At 39.6% G+C, this 18408-nt stretch overlaps 1 protein-coding gene across 1 annotated transcript; it reads left to right on the forward strand.

The window, feature by feature from the left end:
• The first annotated feature begins 2111 nt into the window (after nt 1-2111).
• DYNLT2B (dynein light chain Tctex-type 2B) lies at nt 2112-11263 on the forward strand. Its single transcript, XM_075200591.1, has 5 exons — nt 2112-2301; nt 4230-4363; nt 4543-4612; nt 9958-10021; nt 10618-11263. Exons 1-5 carry the CDS (start codon nt 2249-2251, stop codon nt 10663-10665), a joined length of 369 nt encoding a protein of 122 aa, XP_075056692.1. The 5' UTR covers nt 2112-2248; the 3' UTR covers nt 10666-11263.
• Nucleotides 11264-18408: the final 7145 nt, after the last annotated feature.

Raw genomic sequence — 18408 nt, forward strand, 5'->3', positions numbered from 1 at the left:
CCAGCATTGATTAGGGAAAAATGGTCGGCCATCAGTATGTATGTGACCCAGAAGTTGATTGACAGCATGCTAGGGCAAATTGCAGAGGTATTCAAAAAGAAGAGTCAACACTGCAAATATTAACTCTTCGCATAAACTTAATGTAATTGTCAATAAAAGCATTTGACACTGATGAAATGCTTGTAATTTTACTTCAGTATACCATAGCAACATCTGACAAAAAGGTCTAAACCACTGAAGCAGCAAACGTTGTGAAAACCAATACTTGTGTCATTCTCAAAATGTTTGGCCATGACTATAGCTAAACTGCTATTGACTCTAAAAGTAGCATAAGCATAATAAACAAAAATTTCCTCTTTTTTTAGTGTTACTTGTAATATTATAGCATGTGTCAATGTGACTTTCTCTCTTGGGCCCATATTTATTACCCACTGTATTTTATACACAATGTATTTTAATTCTCATTGCAAAGACAAGGATTGAAAATATCATGCATATTTATTAAAGAACTTCAACAAGAACAGCAGACACAAAAAATTGCTGTTACTTGTGAAGATCTGTCCTCTATGGTCACTATCGCAAAGTGGTCACCTTTGCAATAGTGACAGGAGGGGAGATGCGGTGAGGGATCCGAAGATCCCTACCGCAATGCTCTCCATATAGGAGCAGAGCTGAAAAATTACACATTCGGTAATGTATGTCAGCCTAAGCTATATGTATAATTGACTTTTCTGAACTTTTTAAATTTCGGTATATAGCAGTCCCAATAGAAATCTATGGAGACTACTCTGGATTTCGAAAAAATTATGCAAAGCACTGTTAATAAATGTGTCGATCCCCCAAAAAACGTCTGTTTTAGGGAGAATGTAATGAAAAAAAGCAATAATACCACTTTCATACTGCCGCCCCGGCAATATCCCGGGTTGTTAACCCGGGATATTGCCGGGGCACAGGGCAGTATAGATAAGAAGATTCCCGGGTCGGGCGGGTTCATACTGCACCTGCCCGACCCTGGTTTTAGAAAAAAAAAGTGTAAAAAAAGATTTTAATTAATAAAAAATACATAACAAATGTTTACTTAACTTATTTTAAGCCAGCGGTGTCTCCGGTGCGTTGCCGGCTGTCAGGGGGACCTCTGGGTACTAAAATTACGTCATTTCTAGTCCATTAGAAATGACGTCATTTTAGTACCCAGAGGTCCCCCTGACAGCCGGCAACGCACCGGAGACACCGCTGGCTGAAAATAAGTTAAGTAAACATTTGTTATGTATTTTTTATTAATTAAAATCTTTTTTTTTTTACTTCCCCATTTTTTTATTTTTTTTTTACAGTATGAATGGTGAGACCCGGGAATTACACGGGTTGCATCATTCATACTGCAGGCGAGCGGGGTCCAACCCGGGAATTACCCCTCGCAAAATCCCGGGTCTAAGTCCCGGGATTTTGTGGTTGGACTATTCATACTGCACCAAGACCCGGGTTTTTCAGCGTGCCTCTGCAAAAACCCGGGTTTTTGGTGCAGTATGAATGGGGTATAATAGACCCCTTGGTCAGCTTGACCCTGTCGAACACTGATCACAGCACTGTCACCTTATTGAAAACCTGGCAGTGTTACCGTTCATCAGCAAGAGCTGCTGAGAACAGGCCACTATACTTACACCCCCCATCACTTCAGGCTTGCTTAAGGGGCACAAATGTAATCATTTTTACACTAATGAAGTGGAGATTGAAGAGAGCCAGGGCATTGTGTCTGAGTGCTGATTGATAGATATGAAAACAAGCATGTTTTATGTACATAATAATAATAACAGCACTTCTACTAGATTGTGACCTAAAGTGCATCCCTGGAACATTAGAAATGAAAATGTTCCGCATGATCGGGTATTTGTACTGCACATAGCCACACAAAACAGATGTTATGACTGATTAGTTTATAATAGTTAGAACCCTCCTTGGAAAACTTCTATCGGCAAACAGCAGCAGGCGCTGTGACCACGTACATCCCATTAGTTTTCCGACGACATTGTGCATATTACATCTCCGAGTAAGGAGTATAATCTAGTAGCCACTTTCACGATGACAAGATAACACCGCGGCAGAGCTCAGCCCTTCTCTTAAATCAGTGTAGTCACCGGAAGTGCTCCTGTCCACTAGACCGGACGTGACGCATGGCGGTGCTGGTTACCATGGTGACGGGCACGCTGGAGACATTCTTACGTTGTGCTGTTCAGCTGGTTTCTACACAGCCATGGGGGAAAGCGGAGATAATTCATACAGCATTCGGCCTAACTTCCAACACAAGTGAGTGCAGATCTCTACACTACGTACTGTATGTCAGTCTATTATCTGCACGGGTGTAAATGTCCGTTTATTTATGGTAACTTAGTGGCAGTGCCTTCTGCTGGATGTACACGTTTATTTTGTTTTATTAGAAATGCAACTCAAATGTATAGTCAGGCATGTTCACTACATCTTGTGTGTGGTAACGTTTCTTAATTGAAAGAGCTACTTAGTCACAAGACATGCAATGCGTTCCACACCTCAAAACAAAATTGTAACTTGTACTATAAGTAAATACATTATATAAAAACATATCATTTGATAAGCATTTTTTATTAACCTATGGTAATCTCAAACCCTATTTGGTTTTAATCTTTGTAAAGATATCCTTATGTATATCTCAAGCATGTTTAAACTGTTCTACTGTATTAGTCTCTACCACCTGTGATGGGAGGATATTCCACTTATTCACTACCTTTTCTGTGAAGTAGTATTTCCTCAAATTTCCTCTGAACCTATTTCCTTCCAGTTTCAGTGCATATCCTTGTGTTCTAATACATCTCTTCCTTTGAAGAATGTTTCCCTCCTGTACCTTGTTAAAACACTTGATATAGTCGAAAGTTTCTATCATTGCCTTTCACTTCTCTGCTTCAAACTATACATATTAAGATCTTTTAGTTTTACCCTGGTAAGTTTTGTGCTGTAGGCCATGCACCTTTTTAGTTGCCCTTCTTTGTACAGTCTCTAGTATATTTATATCCTTCTGGAGATATGGACTCCAGAACTAAAACAGTGTTCTAGATGAGGCCGTACCAATGGCCAATACAGTGACCTTGTTACTTCTTTTCTTTCTGCTACTGATTCCTCTCCCTATGCAACCAAGCATCTGACTTGTGTTTCTCATTGCTTTGTTACATTGCTTACCTGCCTTTGTCACCTGAAATAGTCCCTCCTAGATCGTTTACCTCCTCTGTAGTTTCCTTTGTAGTGCCATTAATATTATATTTAGCATTTGGGTTTTTGAGATCCAAGTGCATGATTTTGCATTTTTGGGCATTAAACTGTAGTTGCCACTCTCTTGACCATTCCTCCAGGCTACATAGATCATCAGTCATTTGTTTTACCCCTCCTTGGTGTGTCTACCCCGTTGTATATCTTTGTATCATCTGCAAAAAGGCATACTTTCACTTCAATACCATTTGTAATGTCACCAATAAAGATAATAAAAAGCACAGGCCCTTGGAGTACTCCACTGGTCACCTTTTCCCCTGTGAATGCACTCCATTTACTATAACTGTCTGTTTTCTATTGGTATTGGTTTACTACATGCAGAATGATAGATTGAAAAATGAACCAAACACTGTACCTCTCCTGGGTTTTCTAGAGCTGGAAAAACACTTATTCAATCTCATTTTATCTTTTATATATATATATATATATATATATATATATATATATATATATATTTAGATTAGGGCCTTGTTGTATCATGTAGGGAATCGCATGTCTGGGAGTACTTTGTCCAATGTAAAACAAGTTTCAAATGTACAAAAAAGAGCGCTGTGTAATAAAGATTGTCCCAATGCCCTATAGGTGTCATGATTAATTCATAAGTTAGGCTAAATTGAGCATTAGCTTAAAAGACAAATGGAAAGGCTTTATTTAATGAAGGAGGTGGTTCTAAAGTGGGCATCTCTTGAAAGCAAAGAGGGGCACAGGTGCAAACAGTTTAGCACTGTGCATCATAAAGGAGGTGTAAGTGATATCCACACAATACATAATATATATAGTAAACTACGTGACTTCACTGCCCGTTGTGTACAAAATCATTTTCCCTGATGACTGTTAATGTTGGCTAGGTGAAATGTATCCTAAGATTATTCTTAATATAAGATTGTGTTTGATGGTTTGTGTCCTAGATAATGATAATAATATTATTTTCTTACTAGGTTTAGAACGGCAGTAGTAAAGGATTGCATTCAATCGGTGCTGAAGAAAGAACTCAAAACCAAACAGTATATACCTGAAGAGGTTCCACAACTGACTCGTTTTTTGTCAGAGACAATAAAAGATCAACTTAAAGGTAACAGTAAACAAAAAGTAGCATGAAATGTAATGTTTTCCATAATCATACGGAGCTAGACCATTTCAGCTCTCAGTGATAATATTATTTCTATTGAAGTATTTGCTTATAGTTTTTGTAAAAACTGCACAGGTGGTACATTGTGACATCATTTAATTTTCTTTTCCTATTTCTCACAGAATTGGGGTTTGATAGATATAAAATGGTGGTACAAGTTGTGATTGGTGAGCAGAGAGGAGAAGGAGTGAAGTAAGTAATGCTGCTATGTTTAGTGTTGTACTATTATAGAGCCTAGTAGTGACAAACTGTTAGTACTTATTAATAGTTGCTGAGCTTAAGTTATCATTGGATACAATTTGTCAGAATCCTTTCATCATCATTATCATCATTTATTTATATAGCGCCAGCAAATTCCGTAGCACTTTACAATTGGGAACAAACATTAATAAAACAATACTGGGTAATGCATACATACAGAGAGGTAAGAGGGCCCTGCTCGCAGGCTTAGAATCTATGGGACAATGGGAGTTTGAAACACAAGGGCATGTGCTACATCAGTGTTGGCTAAACTGTGACACTCCAGGTGTTGTGAAACTACAAGTCCCAGCATGCTTTGCCAATATATAGCAGCTTATTGCTGGAAGGGTATGCTGGGACTTGTAGTTTCACAACACCTGGAGTGTCACAGGTTACCCGACACTGCGCTACATCATATTGCACATTGGACCAGCTAGAATGCAAAGGTAAAAGTATTGAGTGGGCTGTGTGATCAGTCACACAGCAATGTTGGTCAGAGGGTTGTTGTCTTGTGTTAGCTGTGAAGAGGCAGGTAATAGGATAGCCGCTGTGTGTACAATAGATTGTAGGGGTTCAAATCTGATTTTGGGAAGACCAGTAAGGAGGGAATTGCAATAGTCGATGCGGGAGATGATGCAGTGTCCTGTGTGAGCTATGTGCGTATTCTGGAAATGTTCTTTAGATGTATGCAACACGATTTAGATATAGTCGATGTGGGAAATAAATGATAGTTGTGAGTCAAGGATTACACCTAGGCAGCGAGCTTGTGGGGTGGTATTTATGGTCATGTTGTCAACAGAAATAGAACTGTCAGGCAGGAAGCTTCTGTTTATGGGTGGGAATATTATTAATTCAGTTTTTGAAAGATTGAGTTTAAGTTGGCGAGAGGACATCCAAGAAGAAATGGCAGAAAGATAGTCAGTAACGCGAGACAACACAGATGGTGAAAGATCAGGAGAGGATTATTAGATTTGTGCATCATCTGCATAGAGATGATATTGAAATCCAAAGGAGCTTATTAGTTTTCTAAGAGAAGTGGCGTAGATAGAGAATAGCAGAGGACCTAGGACTGAGCCTTGTGGTACTCCAACTAATAAAGGAAGTGAAGCAGAGGTGGATCCTGAGAAATTAACACTGAAAGAGCAATTAGATAGGTAGGACGAGAACCAGGATAGGACAGTGCCTTCAAGACCTAGGGATTGCAGCGTTTGTATGAGGAGAGAATGGTCAACAGTGTCAAATGCAGCAGAGAGATCCAGGAGAATTTGAAGAGCGTAATGGCCTTCAGTTTTTGCTGTGATCAAATCATTGACAACCTCTGTCAGCGCAGTCTCTGTGGAGTGTTGAGAGCGAAAGCCTGACTGAAGAGAATCCAGTAGGTTGTTTGCTGTAAGAAAGTGTGTAAGCCGTGTGTAGGCAATTCTCTCGAGAAGTTTGTAGGGGCATGGGAGCTGAGAGATGGGGCGGTAATTTGAGAGAGAGTTTGGGTCAGAATTTTGTTTTTTCAAAATAGAAGTAATCACTGCATGCTTGAATAGTGATGGAAAAATACCCGTAGAGAGACAGAGATTACAGATTTTAGTTAAAGGTGGAATGAGCAAAGGAGACAGGGACCTACCAATTTGTGAGGGTATGGGATCAAGAGGAGAGGAGGTAGAGTAGGAAGATGTGAAGAGAGTAGAAATGTCCTCTTCATTTGTGGGATGAAATGAAGAGACAGTGTCAGAAGATGTTACTAAGGAATTGAGCTGATTGCTTGTTGAGGGAGATGATACCATTTCAAGTCTGATCTTATCTATTTTGTCCTTGAAATAGGCAGCAAGATTCTGGGCACTGATGGTAGTCGGAGGGTTTGGGGTGGGAGGATTGAGAAGAGATTTAAGTGTGTTAAAAAGGCGTTTGGGGTTAGAAGCCTGAGCATAGATGAGAGATTGGAAGTATGTTTGTTTTGCAGTGTCCAGAGAATTTCTAAAGGAGTGGTAGATACCAGTATATGTGATGAAATCATTAGAGGTACAAGATTTATGCCAGTGACGTTCTGCTTTACAAGAAAGTTTTTGTAGAGTTCGTGTTACTTTAGTGTGCCACGGTTGGCAGCGAAGTCTACGCAGAGTATGTATTGTCGCTGGGGCCACTTGATCAAGGGCAGTTGCTAGGGTTTGGTGATAATGGGGTACTACCCTATCAGGGGAGGAGAATGTAGAAATCGGGGAGAGCAGGTGTTGAAGAGAGGTGGAACACTTTTGAAGATCAATAGAGTTGATATTCCTGCGGTTGTGAGGAGACTTGGAAGAGTTTGACACTGAGAAGGTGATGATCCGAGAGGGGGAAAGCAGTATTAAGGAGATCGGAAACTGAGCATAGTCTAGAGAAAACAAGACAGTGGCCATCCTGATGAGTAGCGGATTCAATCCACTGGGAGAGGTCAAGTGCGGATGTTAGAGAGGGTAGTTAGGAAGCAGCATTGAAACGTGGATTAGAAATAGGGATGTTGAAATCACCCATGATGATGGTGGGGTTGTCACAGGATAAGAAGTGAGGGAGCCATGCAGAGAAGTGTTCAAGAAATTGTTGGTGTTGTCCAGGGGGGCGATAGATCACAGCAACATGCAAAGAGAATGTGTTAAAAATCCTAACAGTACGTACTTCAAAAGATGTGAACGTGAGTGATGGGACATATGGTAGAACTGTGAATGTGCACTGTGGGGAGAAAAGTAGTCCCACCCCACCTTCTTGTCTGCCTCCTGGTCTGGGGGTGTGGGTGAAATGGAGACCACCATGTGAAAGGGCTGCAGGTGAGACAGTGTCTGATTGCGTTAGCCATGTTTCTGTTATTGCTAGAAGGTTTAGGATGTTTGAGAGGAAGAGATCGTGTACAGAGGTAAGTTTGTTACAAACAGAGCGTGCATTCCAAAGGGATTCCAAATTTTAAAGGACTTTGGAAGACAGAGGAGACAGGTGATGCGTTTGAGGTTTGCTGGATTTCTGTAGCGTTCAGATATGTGTGTGGGAGAAGTGAGGGGAACCTGGATTAGGTGATATATCACCAGCTTATAGAAGCAGGGAGGAAGAAAGGTAGGAAAGATGATTGTAAGATGTGTGTCCTTTTGGTTTCTGGTGGCAGGGTGCGGCTGTTAAAGTTATTGAATTTAAATAGGAAAAGAGTTCATGAGTGTTCACTAGAGGTGAGTGAAGTAATGAAGGGGCAATGTGGACAGAGGTGTGTGTTGCAGGATGAGTGAGGGATGATATAGTGCTAAAGATAATGCTGTGAAAGAAAAATAATTTGGCAAGTATTGTGATTTATGAGTAAAATAGCAAAAAATGAGGGAATTAAAAGAAATACCTAGTTTCAATGTACTGTGCAATCAGAGAAGTAGTGCAGAGTGAGGCTACAGTACATGTAGTTTAATCCTATATGTCAGGATAGCATGAACTCATGATGTGGGGAACCATATAGGGGAGTGTGTGGAAGTGTTGAATGGAGAGTAATAAAGAACAGGAAATGGAGTAGCTGAGTTATTGCAGAGTCATGAGCGAGTAGAGTGGCTCAAACTCAGTTTCTTTTCTCCCTACTTGTGATGGCAGATAAAGCCTTGAGTAGAATTGAAAGTACAATGATGAGATAGAGGACCGAAATAACTGTAGCACGAGTAGGGAGTGGCTGAACAAGTAGCAGAGCAGGCCGAGGGGATTTTGCAGGGAAAATAAACTGACAGATAAAACAAACTTTCATGTGCTGAGTAGAAAATAAGAGCAGAGTCCAACACAGCCTTCCTGTGGTGTGAAGCCTGAAGCCAGGGAGAGATGGAAACATCAGGAGTGGAATATGGTTTTCAGGTGAATACTGACTGTTGTCCTTGTGTTGCTGTGGTAATGGGTATAATATTCTTCTCCTGTTTTACTCCGGTATAACTCCGAATTATGCTATTTCCATTTTTTACACTTGTAACTATACACACTAACTATGCAGCCATCACTTGGCTTGCAGCCATTCTACAGTGAATATGTATGGTTAGCAAACATATGTGATCAGTGTTGTTCAATCAGTCTCTCAATAAACTCCCCCAACAAACATTGTTTACACTTGTATCTATACACTTAGAACTATACACACTATGTAGCCATCACTTCTATAGTTGTGCTTAATAATTTAGGGTTCTGCTTATTAGGATTATTATGTTCTGCTTATTGAAAAGAAGGTGTGAAAAACAAAGATGTAACTGGTGCAGGGGCTGACTGGGCAGGGGGGCATCTGTCCCCTGGGTGGTCCAATATTGAGCTGCTTTGGGCTAGGTTATTGGGCCACCTCCTTTTTTTTGCTCTTTTAAAATGTTCCTAATAATCGGCTGAGCCAAGTCTCGTTCCCCACAGGCTAAGATTTTCAGTCAGCCTGCCCCTGAACCAGTGCCACCTATTGGCTAAGGGTTGTTGGGAGAAACAGTACTCTTTGATTTGGTTAATAAAATACAAAGCACTAGGAGCCTTCGGAACAACACAATACCCTCAGAATTTTACTGCGGTATATTAATTAGATGCTCTACTGGGTAAAATATAGCTCACTTCTTGTTCTCTTTGAAAATTGAAACAATTCATACATTCATTATTAAAATAACAGAGAACAACCGCCCTCTTATGGAATAGTTTGCGCTATATCCAAAATTGTGAAGACAAATCACAAGAAAAAAAAAAAAAGGGGGCAAAGAAAAGACGCTGTTCTCTGACTATTTCAAAACACCAACCAATTTGTAATTAAAACGTTAATTTAATGTAAGTAAACATCAATCACACATAGGATTGATTAAATAGTCATCCTAGAAATAACTTACAAGCGCTTTAAGAGGTGGATTTTTGTCATTATGTTTTATTCATGTTAATTGATAAATTGCAGTGGAAGAGTATTTTATATGTTGTGGAAATGCAATGGCTATGTGTTATTGATGTTTGCTTACATTAAATTAACGTTTTAATTACAAATTGGTTGGTGTGTTGAAATAGTCAGAGAGCAGCGCCTTTTTCCGCTAGGAGCCTTGCGTGCCTTGGATATCTATGATTTTATTATGGCAGTAATTTCTATTAAGATTTCATCAATTCAGCTTTAAAATAAACATTGAAGTAGAGTGGTGCAGCAGTCTCCATGTGTTATATTGCTGCCATTGACAACTTATTTTTATGTTTATTGAAAGAGCTGCATGATTTCCTAAAATTCTAGGCCCTTCACTTTACTTTCTATCTAGTTTAGCATGATATTTTGTTACTATAAAACCACTCTAATCCTATTTATTCTCTCCCTTCAGAATGGCTGCCCGATGCTTCTGGGACGCCGATACTGATAACTATGCTGAAGATGTTTTCATGAATGTAAGATAGATATTTCAGAATTGATTTCACTTGCCACCTTAGCAAAAGTAGAATCATTTGCATGCAGCCATTATTAACATTTACTTATATAGTGTCAGCATACTTAGTAGAGTTTTAAAATTGAACAAACACAGTAATAATACAAGATTGGGAATTAACAGGCAGAAAAAATTGGTAAGAAGGCTCTACTTGTATGCTTACAATTTATAGAAGTTCATAGACCTCTCCTGAGACAGAATATTGTCCCCCATATGCAAAACATGGAAACACCATATCAGAGCACTCCTTTTATAGTTACTTATTTAGAAAAATATATAGAGAATCAGTGGTGGAAAAGGGGATGTATATGGTGGTATGTCATACTGGCACTCCTGGTGCAGTGGAAATAGTCAATGTATGTGGATTAATATTTGTAACTGGACATGTCTACATATGGAATATAGACACTACAGTGCCTGTGACTTTGTTATACATTGCAGTTTCTAACAACTCTAAATTTAGTAGTTTTTAAAAAAAAAAAAAAATGTCTACATGGATTATCTTCACATTTAGAGATTTGATGTTAACCCGCATAACTTTCCTTTTCTTCTTTTTAGGAATATCTGTTCTGTGTTGTTGCTGCGTTTGGATGTTTCTACTATTAAGAAGACACGCAGTTATTTACATGTAATATTAGAATACTATCCATTGTCAATAAAAAATATTATGATGCATTATTTTTACAATAGCAAAAATTAGGGCAGCACAGTTCAAGGTAGATGAGCAAACAATAAATATATTATTGGACAGTGGCAGAAATTATTTTAGAGAACTATTATTACATACAACCTTTTTTTATTAATAAACCATTGAAAATTTGTATAGAGTCAACAAATTATGCCTACAATTTATAAACCAAGAAATTAATATTGCAAATTATAAGAAGCGGAAATCAGTTCTACGTCTGATGTATTTATCTCCGCTGCTTAAAATTTGCAATATTCATGTATTGGTTTTATGTATTGTATGTGCAATTTATTTATCTACTATGTACTGCACTGCCCTCCTTTTTGCTGTTTCTATTTAAAACCTTTTTGGGAGATAGCAACTTCTCCATAATAGGACAAGCTGCGTCAAGTTTTATTTTTCATTAAGGTGTGCTCAGTCGTAGCACCAAGTGTATCTTAAGTTTTAATTTTCTTCACAATATAAGAAATGCATAAATATGCTGATGTAAATAAATACATTTTTGTATAATTTTGATTCAGTGTTTGAAAATGTGCAATAAATCTGTATTTTCTGTATATAAATGTTGTTTTCCATTTCCGGATGGTATTGTAGTTTGTTAACATACAACTTCAAATATAAAAGACGAAGTACAGATGTCCACATCTGGAAGCTCATCAGTTTTGATATTTTTCAATGCCAGAGCAAGTACTTAAAATAGCTTGTTTTACTGATAGTAATGTCACCACACCCAACAACACAACAAGCTGCCAATCATTGCCTTGTCACTGGAGGACAATGGTAAGGCACTGACTAATGTAGAACTGTCAAATCCAGATTTTGTTTTCTCCTTTGCGTGAAAACCCTGATTCTGGTCACCTTTAAACAACAAAGGAAGGGCAACTAATTGTAAAAGTGGCACAATTAGTAATCTGCCATGCACTACAATCCAGGGGAAGTACCTTAGACACAATGAGGAGCTATATAGGGGATCAGGGAGAGTTCAATCATAAGAACTAAAGTGCCTATTGCAAGGGCTGTGACTCACAGGGCAAGGTTATTGAGTAATTCCAAATGTGCTGTTTCATGTGTTTATTTTTGTTTTGGGGGGCAACAGTTGTATTTTTGTTCTCTTTTTTTTCTTTTTGTGTTTTTTTTTTTTTTTTTATTTAGTCTTCCTTTAAAGGTTTTGTGCACTAGTACACTACCACCCTCATTAACTAGCCTCCCCCATGAAACCTTTTAATGGGCTTACCCCCCTATGGACCATCACCATTATCTGTACTGTAGTTCAGATAATCAGCTTCTGGCAGTTCGAAGAGGATCTTCTCTTTATATAAATAGTTGTTTATTGGACTCTTCTATAGCAAGAGGAGAACTATCCAAGATAAGATTAATTCCCTAAATAATACAATACAGGGACCTGTGCCATATCCAACCAGGAAAGTACTACGTGATTTCTTTAATAAATTACAACATCGCCTAATCATCAATAAGGAAAAGAAACTCCACAAACTAAGGATGAAAGCTGGCCTTAATGTGCCAGACAAAAAACATAATTCACATAACAATTTGGATACATCGTCATCTGTTGTGAACCTCTCACAATATTAGCCAAGCACAGTAGAAAAGAAGGTTTTATCCAGAGGACTTACATTCTGTCCCACAAAACCACTCGACACGGCGCAGTTTTGCAGTGATGTGGAAGAATTCTTTCGAAGATTGCGGCTAAAGGAATTCTTTTATGACAAAACGGATATCACATCACAAGCTGATATGCAACAAGAAAATCCTAGAAAGAAAAAGAGGACAAACTGGACCCCACAGCCAGAACACAACCAAACTATGGATCACTATGTAGACTGTTTCAGATTTAAAGTAAGTGATACACAATCTCAATGTGGAGGATAGGAAGGCTGTAAAATCATTAAAATCTAACAACAATATCATCATTAAACCATCAGTGGTGAAGTTCTCACTGCTGGGTACTGAAATATTAGCACTGATGAAGATTTTAGAATGCAGCATTATCTATTCACATATTAGCATAGTTTCCATTCACTTCCAGTCTTCATGATGCTGAGAGACGGATGCTGCATGATTCATCTTTTCATTACACGCAAATGTTAATATATTACAAAGCTGAAAATGAATGTTTGTAAACCAAACTAAATGACAGACAAATTTTCTTATTTGTTATAAAAATATTTTGTGTTTGGTCTGTTGGTCTCTCTGCTGAGAGGTGCATCACCAAAACATAAAGAACAAACACACATTTCTCTGACTATAATACTTTCGTAGTGGTATTTGGGCATCAACTATGTCTTATACTAATAAGGTGCAAATTTTATAAAGTATTCTCTCAAACAAAGAGTCACATACAATGGCTGAGCAATGAGGAACTATAGGGGTAGGGTTCTTTCCCTCTATTTTATTACATTTTTCAAATTCTTACTTATCACATAATTTTAATATTTCACTTGGGAGAAGACTAGTGTGAAGAAATATTTGAAAGATTATTAATAAAGATGTGATTTTAGTTTATTTGTACTATTGTAGAGCTTGTTACGAGCCGCGGCGGTGCCCAGCCGCCGCGACTCACTCACCTGCGTCCCGGCCGTCGACATGGCGACCGGGACGTCACTTCCTCTCATGTCCCAGCTGTTGCCGGGGCAACGACTAGACGCTCCAGCGCTGCGTCCCGGCATTGAGAAGCCGGGCGCATGCGCTCTACGGAATTACTAACCTGCGGGTTAATGAAGTTAGGGGGCTGGTTTCTATCTGAGCCAGGCCCTGATTGGCTGTTTCAAGTATTTAAGGCAATGAGGTCTGCCACCTCATTGCCGGTTATAGCTCTGTGCTCCAGTCTGCTTACCTGCTTGTTCCAGTTCCTGTTCCTGTTCCTGTATCTACGTTTGACTTCCCGTGTATGACCCTTGGCTTCGTATTTGACTTCGCTTGTGTTTCCTGTGACCCTGATCCTTGGCTCGTTTACCCGTTCTGCTACTTTGCCTGTGACCTCTGACCTCAGCTTGTTCATCGTTACTGTTACCTGCTGCCGACCTTTTGACCTCTGCGTGGACCTGACTCTTCTTGCCTGGGTTCTCCCCAGCCGGTACACACTTCACGACCCTCTGTCAGTCTGCAGCCCAGTCTGTCCCCACCATCAGGGGCTCCAGTGAACACCTGACTGGCAGAGTAGACTCCGGGTTGTGTTGTGCCGGCTGGAAGGGTTCCTAACAGAGCTGTGGATGCCTCCACATTAGAACCATTTTTCTTCCTCTGTGAATGAACGTATACGTAATTCTGGAAGAGTGCTCTCTATGAACAAGATTGATGATATGATGACATAAAGAAACATGGTAAAAAATATGTTTTTGAAAAGATAAATAGGATAAATACACTGTTATTTTTATAATAATATAGTCCTGTGCGGGTAAGAACTCTCTCTATTACATAGGTTTACTGTAACTGTAAGGTAACCCTTGTGATCTGTCAAATTGTCCATCCGTGAAAACTCTATGTCTATCGAGATAGGCCTTCAGTGTGTTGTCAAAACCAGAAGCAGATTGTCATCTAAATGACTGAATAACAGTGTGTTTGGAAAGCATTAGCCTATTAAAGGATGTTGCAGAGAACTTCCCAGCACCTTAAAGCACCGACAGATAACTCAGCTACATGACAGATGAAAAAAACCCCAGTGTTCTTAATTAGGTTTTGTAACGGAATGAGACCTTATACATTTGTAAATGTTACACGAGGTCTTTTTATTTGTAATAAACTCGCATAGTATTAGTCTCCACTTGCAGACGTTCCTTCGTGACCACTACCATTAAGCCTCTCTGGGCACAATATGTGACATCTCGGGTTTCTTTCTGATGTTGTATTTTCACTTCTCTTCTAAAACAACGTCCCTGAGAATTCCTGTAACATTAACCCAAAAAATTAAAAACAGCACTGTGACTCTGTAACTACATGAGAGATACAGATTATATTAAAAGTAGGTGTTTCCGTGTAGGTGTGGTTCATATATTAAATAAGCAATATACCACACTTAGGGGCATATTCAATTCTTGGCGTCATAGTCAAAAATCTCGCGGCGCGCACACTATTACCGTTATTATGTTAATAGTGCGCGTAAATACCCTTATTACGGTAGTTTTCTCGCTGGATTTCAGCTCGCGGATCAGGGAGCTGCGAGCTGAAATCCAGCTTACTATTACTAAAATAACGGTAATAGTTTTAACGCCGCGGGGATTCTAAACAATTGAATATGCCCCATACACTCATGTTATAAAATGCTTTGCTGGTTTATACATCAAACATTTTTATTTTGACCTTGGCTACATAGAGAGACCAGTGACAGAGAGGGCTGGATTGTTGGGGCATGAGATACAATGACAAAGACTGCTCAACTTGCTTATATATACCGTATTTATATATAGAGGATATCTCAAATATATAACATGAATAAATAGATATGTAATATATAAACAATATACCAAATAATTTGTATTAGCAATTCATATAACTCATGAATTCATACCTAGGTTCCCAAAGGTTGCTCCCAGGGGTGTCGCGGCGCTGTCACAGGGGTGCCGTGGCCAGGGAACAGGGGAAAAAAAAAACTTGCCAATTCGGCGGTGCCTGGGACCCAGCATCCTCCTCGCTTCTCATTGAATGTCGGGCGTGATGACGTCACGCCCAACATTCAGTGACAAGCGGCAGGAGAGAGGATGCTGGGTCCCAGGTGCTGCCGAATTGGTAAGAAAGAAGAAAAGACAGAAGAAATATAAGAAAGAAGGTCAAGTATGGTAAGTAAGAAACGGAGGGGAATAGTGATAGGAAACCGCAATGGAGGAGCAAAGGAATGAAGGAGAGGGCAGGGTGAGAATGCAGAGGGGGCACAGAGTGCGTGGATGATTATGCAGGGGCACAAGTATTTCTGTCCTGAAATAAATACTTATTACATTTCTTGACCCAACTACTTATAAAACGGTAATTATTTTGAAGGGGTGCCTTGAAAAGATTATGGAGACTCTAAGGGTGCCGCGAACTGCAAAAGTTTGGGAACCACTGAATTCATACATGGAGAGAGGGGCTCAAGGTAAAAAGTAGGGATGTGCACCGGCCACTTTTGGTGTCTTGTGTTTTGGGTTCGGATTTGCTTGATGTTTTGGGTTCGGATTTGTTTCGCAAAACACCTGTCGAAAAGGTTTTGGTTCAGATTTAAGGTTTTGGATTCGGATTTATTTTGAAAAAAGCATAAAAATTTGCAAAATCAAGTTTTTGGGCTTATTTTCACTCCTACGCTATTATTAACCTCAATAACATTCAATAACAATCATTTCCACTAATTTGCAGTCTATTCTGAACACCCTCACACCTCACAATATTGTTTTTAGTCCAAAACGTTTCACCAAGGTAGCTTTCTGGACTGCATAGTGGAGTGGTCCCGGTACCCAATTTGGTACCGGGGCCACAATATATCACCCTCAACTGGTCTTAATTCCACCAAAAAAGTATCTGGACTGCGTAGTGGAGTGGTCCCCACAATATAATAAAAAATCCCTCAACTGGTCTGAATTCCACCAAAAAAGTATCTGGACTGCGTAGTGGAGTGGTCCCCGCAATATAATAAAAAAAACCTCAACTGGTCTGAATTCCACCAAAAAAGTATCTGGACTGCGTAGTGGAGTGGTCCCCACAATATAATAAAAAAAACCTCAAATGGTCTGAATTCCAGAAATGGCAGTTTTTTTTGTTTTTTTTTTAAATAGAGAAAGAAAGTAGGTAGTAATAGAAATGGCAGTTATTCGAATCCCCAGGAGAGTCTAAGTGGGGTGAGCCACAGAGAGATTATTTCCCTCAGTTTCTCTAACAGGTTGTCAGTGTTGTGCCTCTTCTTAAAACCTGTGATACATAACTACACACACTCGGCAAAGCAAAGCTTTTACAAATTATCTGCGGCACAGGAGAGTACCACTGGACTGTACTTTAATAGCAGTACCTATTATTTTTGGGTACAGCAACAGTGAATGATCGTAGTTAGACTTTTAAATAGCAGTACAAGCTAGATTTTTTTAAATTTTGTAATATTTTTTTCCAATTATTTTTGGAAAATTTTTTATTATTTTTTTACATTTTTTTTTAAATTAATTTTTTAATTTTTTTTTTATAAATTTAAATTTGTTTTTTTAGAACTTTTGGATAACTTGGAAATAACAATGCCCTTAGCAGAACAGACCACAGGACACAGGAAATACAGAAAGAAAGAAGGTAGCAATAGAAATGGCAGTTCCTCTTTTTGGAACTGCACAAACAGTGATGAAAATGAAGGTGGAGCTGGTGGCATGTCACGGTCCTCTTCAGAGGACAATCTCCTGACCAGCAGGTCTTTGCACGGCTGTAGACTTGTGTCCGCTGGAAACAGAGACACAACATACGCTTTAAACCGAAGATCGAGCACGGTGGCCAGAATGTATTCCTCTGACTTTAAAAGAGTGACCACCCTCGGATCCTGGCAAAGCGTACGAAGGGCTTCATCCTCAAGAGTTACATGCTTTGTGGAATCGCAATGGTTTACCAGCTCCCCCCTATTTTCATGGAACCAGCACTAAGCAAACCAGCCGAGGGTTGGAGGCACTATAGCAAGGGGACACGCGGCAGGGGTCCCGCTGCCATAATGACTAACCAACCCCAGGCTTCAGCGCTGGGCTGGATTCCCTAGTGAGTGGGGTCCACCGAAGAAAATGAGCGGGCCTCCCCAGCCCAGTGCTGATAGCACTATGGCTCTTCCTACACCCCTGGGCGGTGGGCGTAGGGTAATAACGGCGATATAAGTCATAAAAAAACAAACAGACGCCATTTTGTTTTGTGGGACTACAAGTCCCTGCCAGGTTGCCCTAAATAGTGTGGACATGCTGCTACTTGTATAACTACAAGCACCAGCATACCCACGGCAGCCAGGGCATGTTGGCACTTGGAGAACCACAAGTGCCAACAAGCCCTGACACCCAGGGCTGGCTGGGACCTGTAGTTCCAAAATATAAAATGTTAACAAAATCACAAAACCGTCATTACAACCACTAACATTTATTAAAAATAATAAACCCACAATAAATGACAGTAAACACCCTCATTTACACCACATATTTTATTAAAAATAATAAATCCCCGATATACTCACCAATGAAGTTTTCTTATCTTGTCCGCAGCTTTCAATCCAAAAATGGCTGTAAACAAATTCAAAAATACATTTGTATCCAAATGTCCATGCTTGCCCCTGTCCCAAATACCCAAATAAATTTGTAGTTCCAAATGTCCATGCTTGAAATCTCTTCAGTTGTTCTGCACAGGGGGGGGGGCAATGTTGATTGCAGTCTTCTGTTCTTCGGCCCGGGGGGCCCCATATTTGTAAGGTCCACAAATCATCTTGCTTGATTGAAGAAAAATACAAAAAGGGAGGAGCCGCCGCAAACAGCTCCTACATAGTAGGAGCTCCGATACGCAATGAGCTAAGCTCATTGCGCTAGGTCTATTTATAGTACTAGGGGATTTTCCCACTCTAGTGGGAAAATCCCAATACTATAAATAGACCTAATGCAATGAAGTAAGTTAATTGTGTATCGGAGCTTCTACACAGTAGGAGCTCCGATGCACAATGAGCTTAGCTAATTTCC

Source organism: Mixophyes fleayi, chromosome 3 (genome assembly GCF_038048845.1).
Source record: "Mixophyes fleayi isolate aMixFle1 chromosome 3, aMixFle1.hap1, whole genome shotgun sequence".
In the NCBI taxonomy this organism is placed as follows: domain Eukaryota; kingdom Metazoa; phylum Chordata; class Amphibia; order Anura; family Limnodynastidae; genus Mixophyes; species Mixophyes fleayi.

Coding starts and splice junctions, on each gene's coding strand:
- DYNLT2B (XM_075200591.1), top strand. CDS start 2,249: ATGGGGGAAAGCGGAGATAATTCATACAGCATTCGGCCTAACTTCCAA. Junction 4,364..4,542: donor AATAAAAGATCAACTTAAAG/GTAACAGTAAAC, acceptor TATTTCTCACAG/AATTGGGGTTTGATAGATAT. Junction 4,613..9,957: donor CAGAGAGGAGAAGGAGTGAA/GTAAGTAATGCT, acceptor CTCTCCCTTCAG/AATGGCTGCCCGATGCTTCT.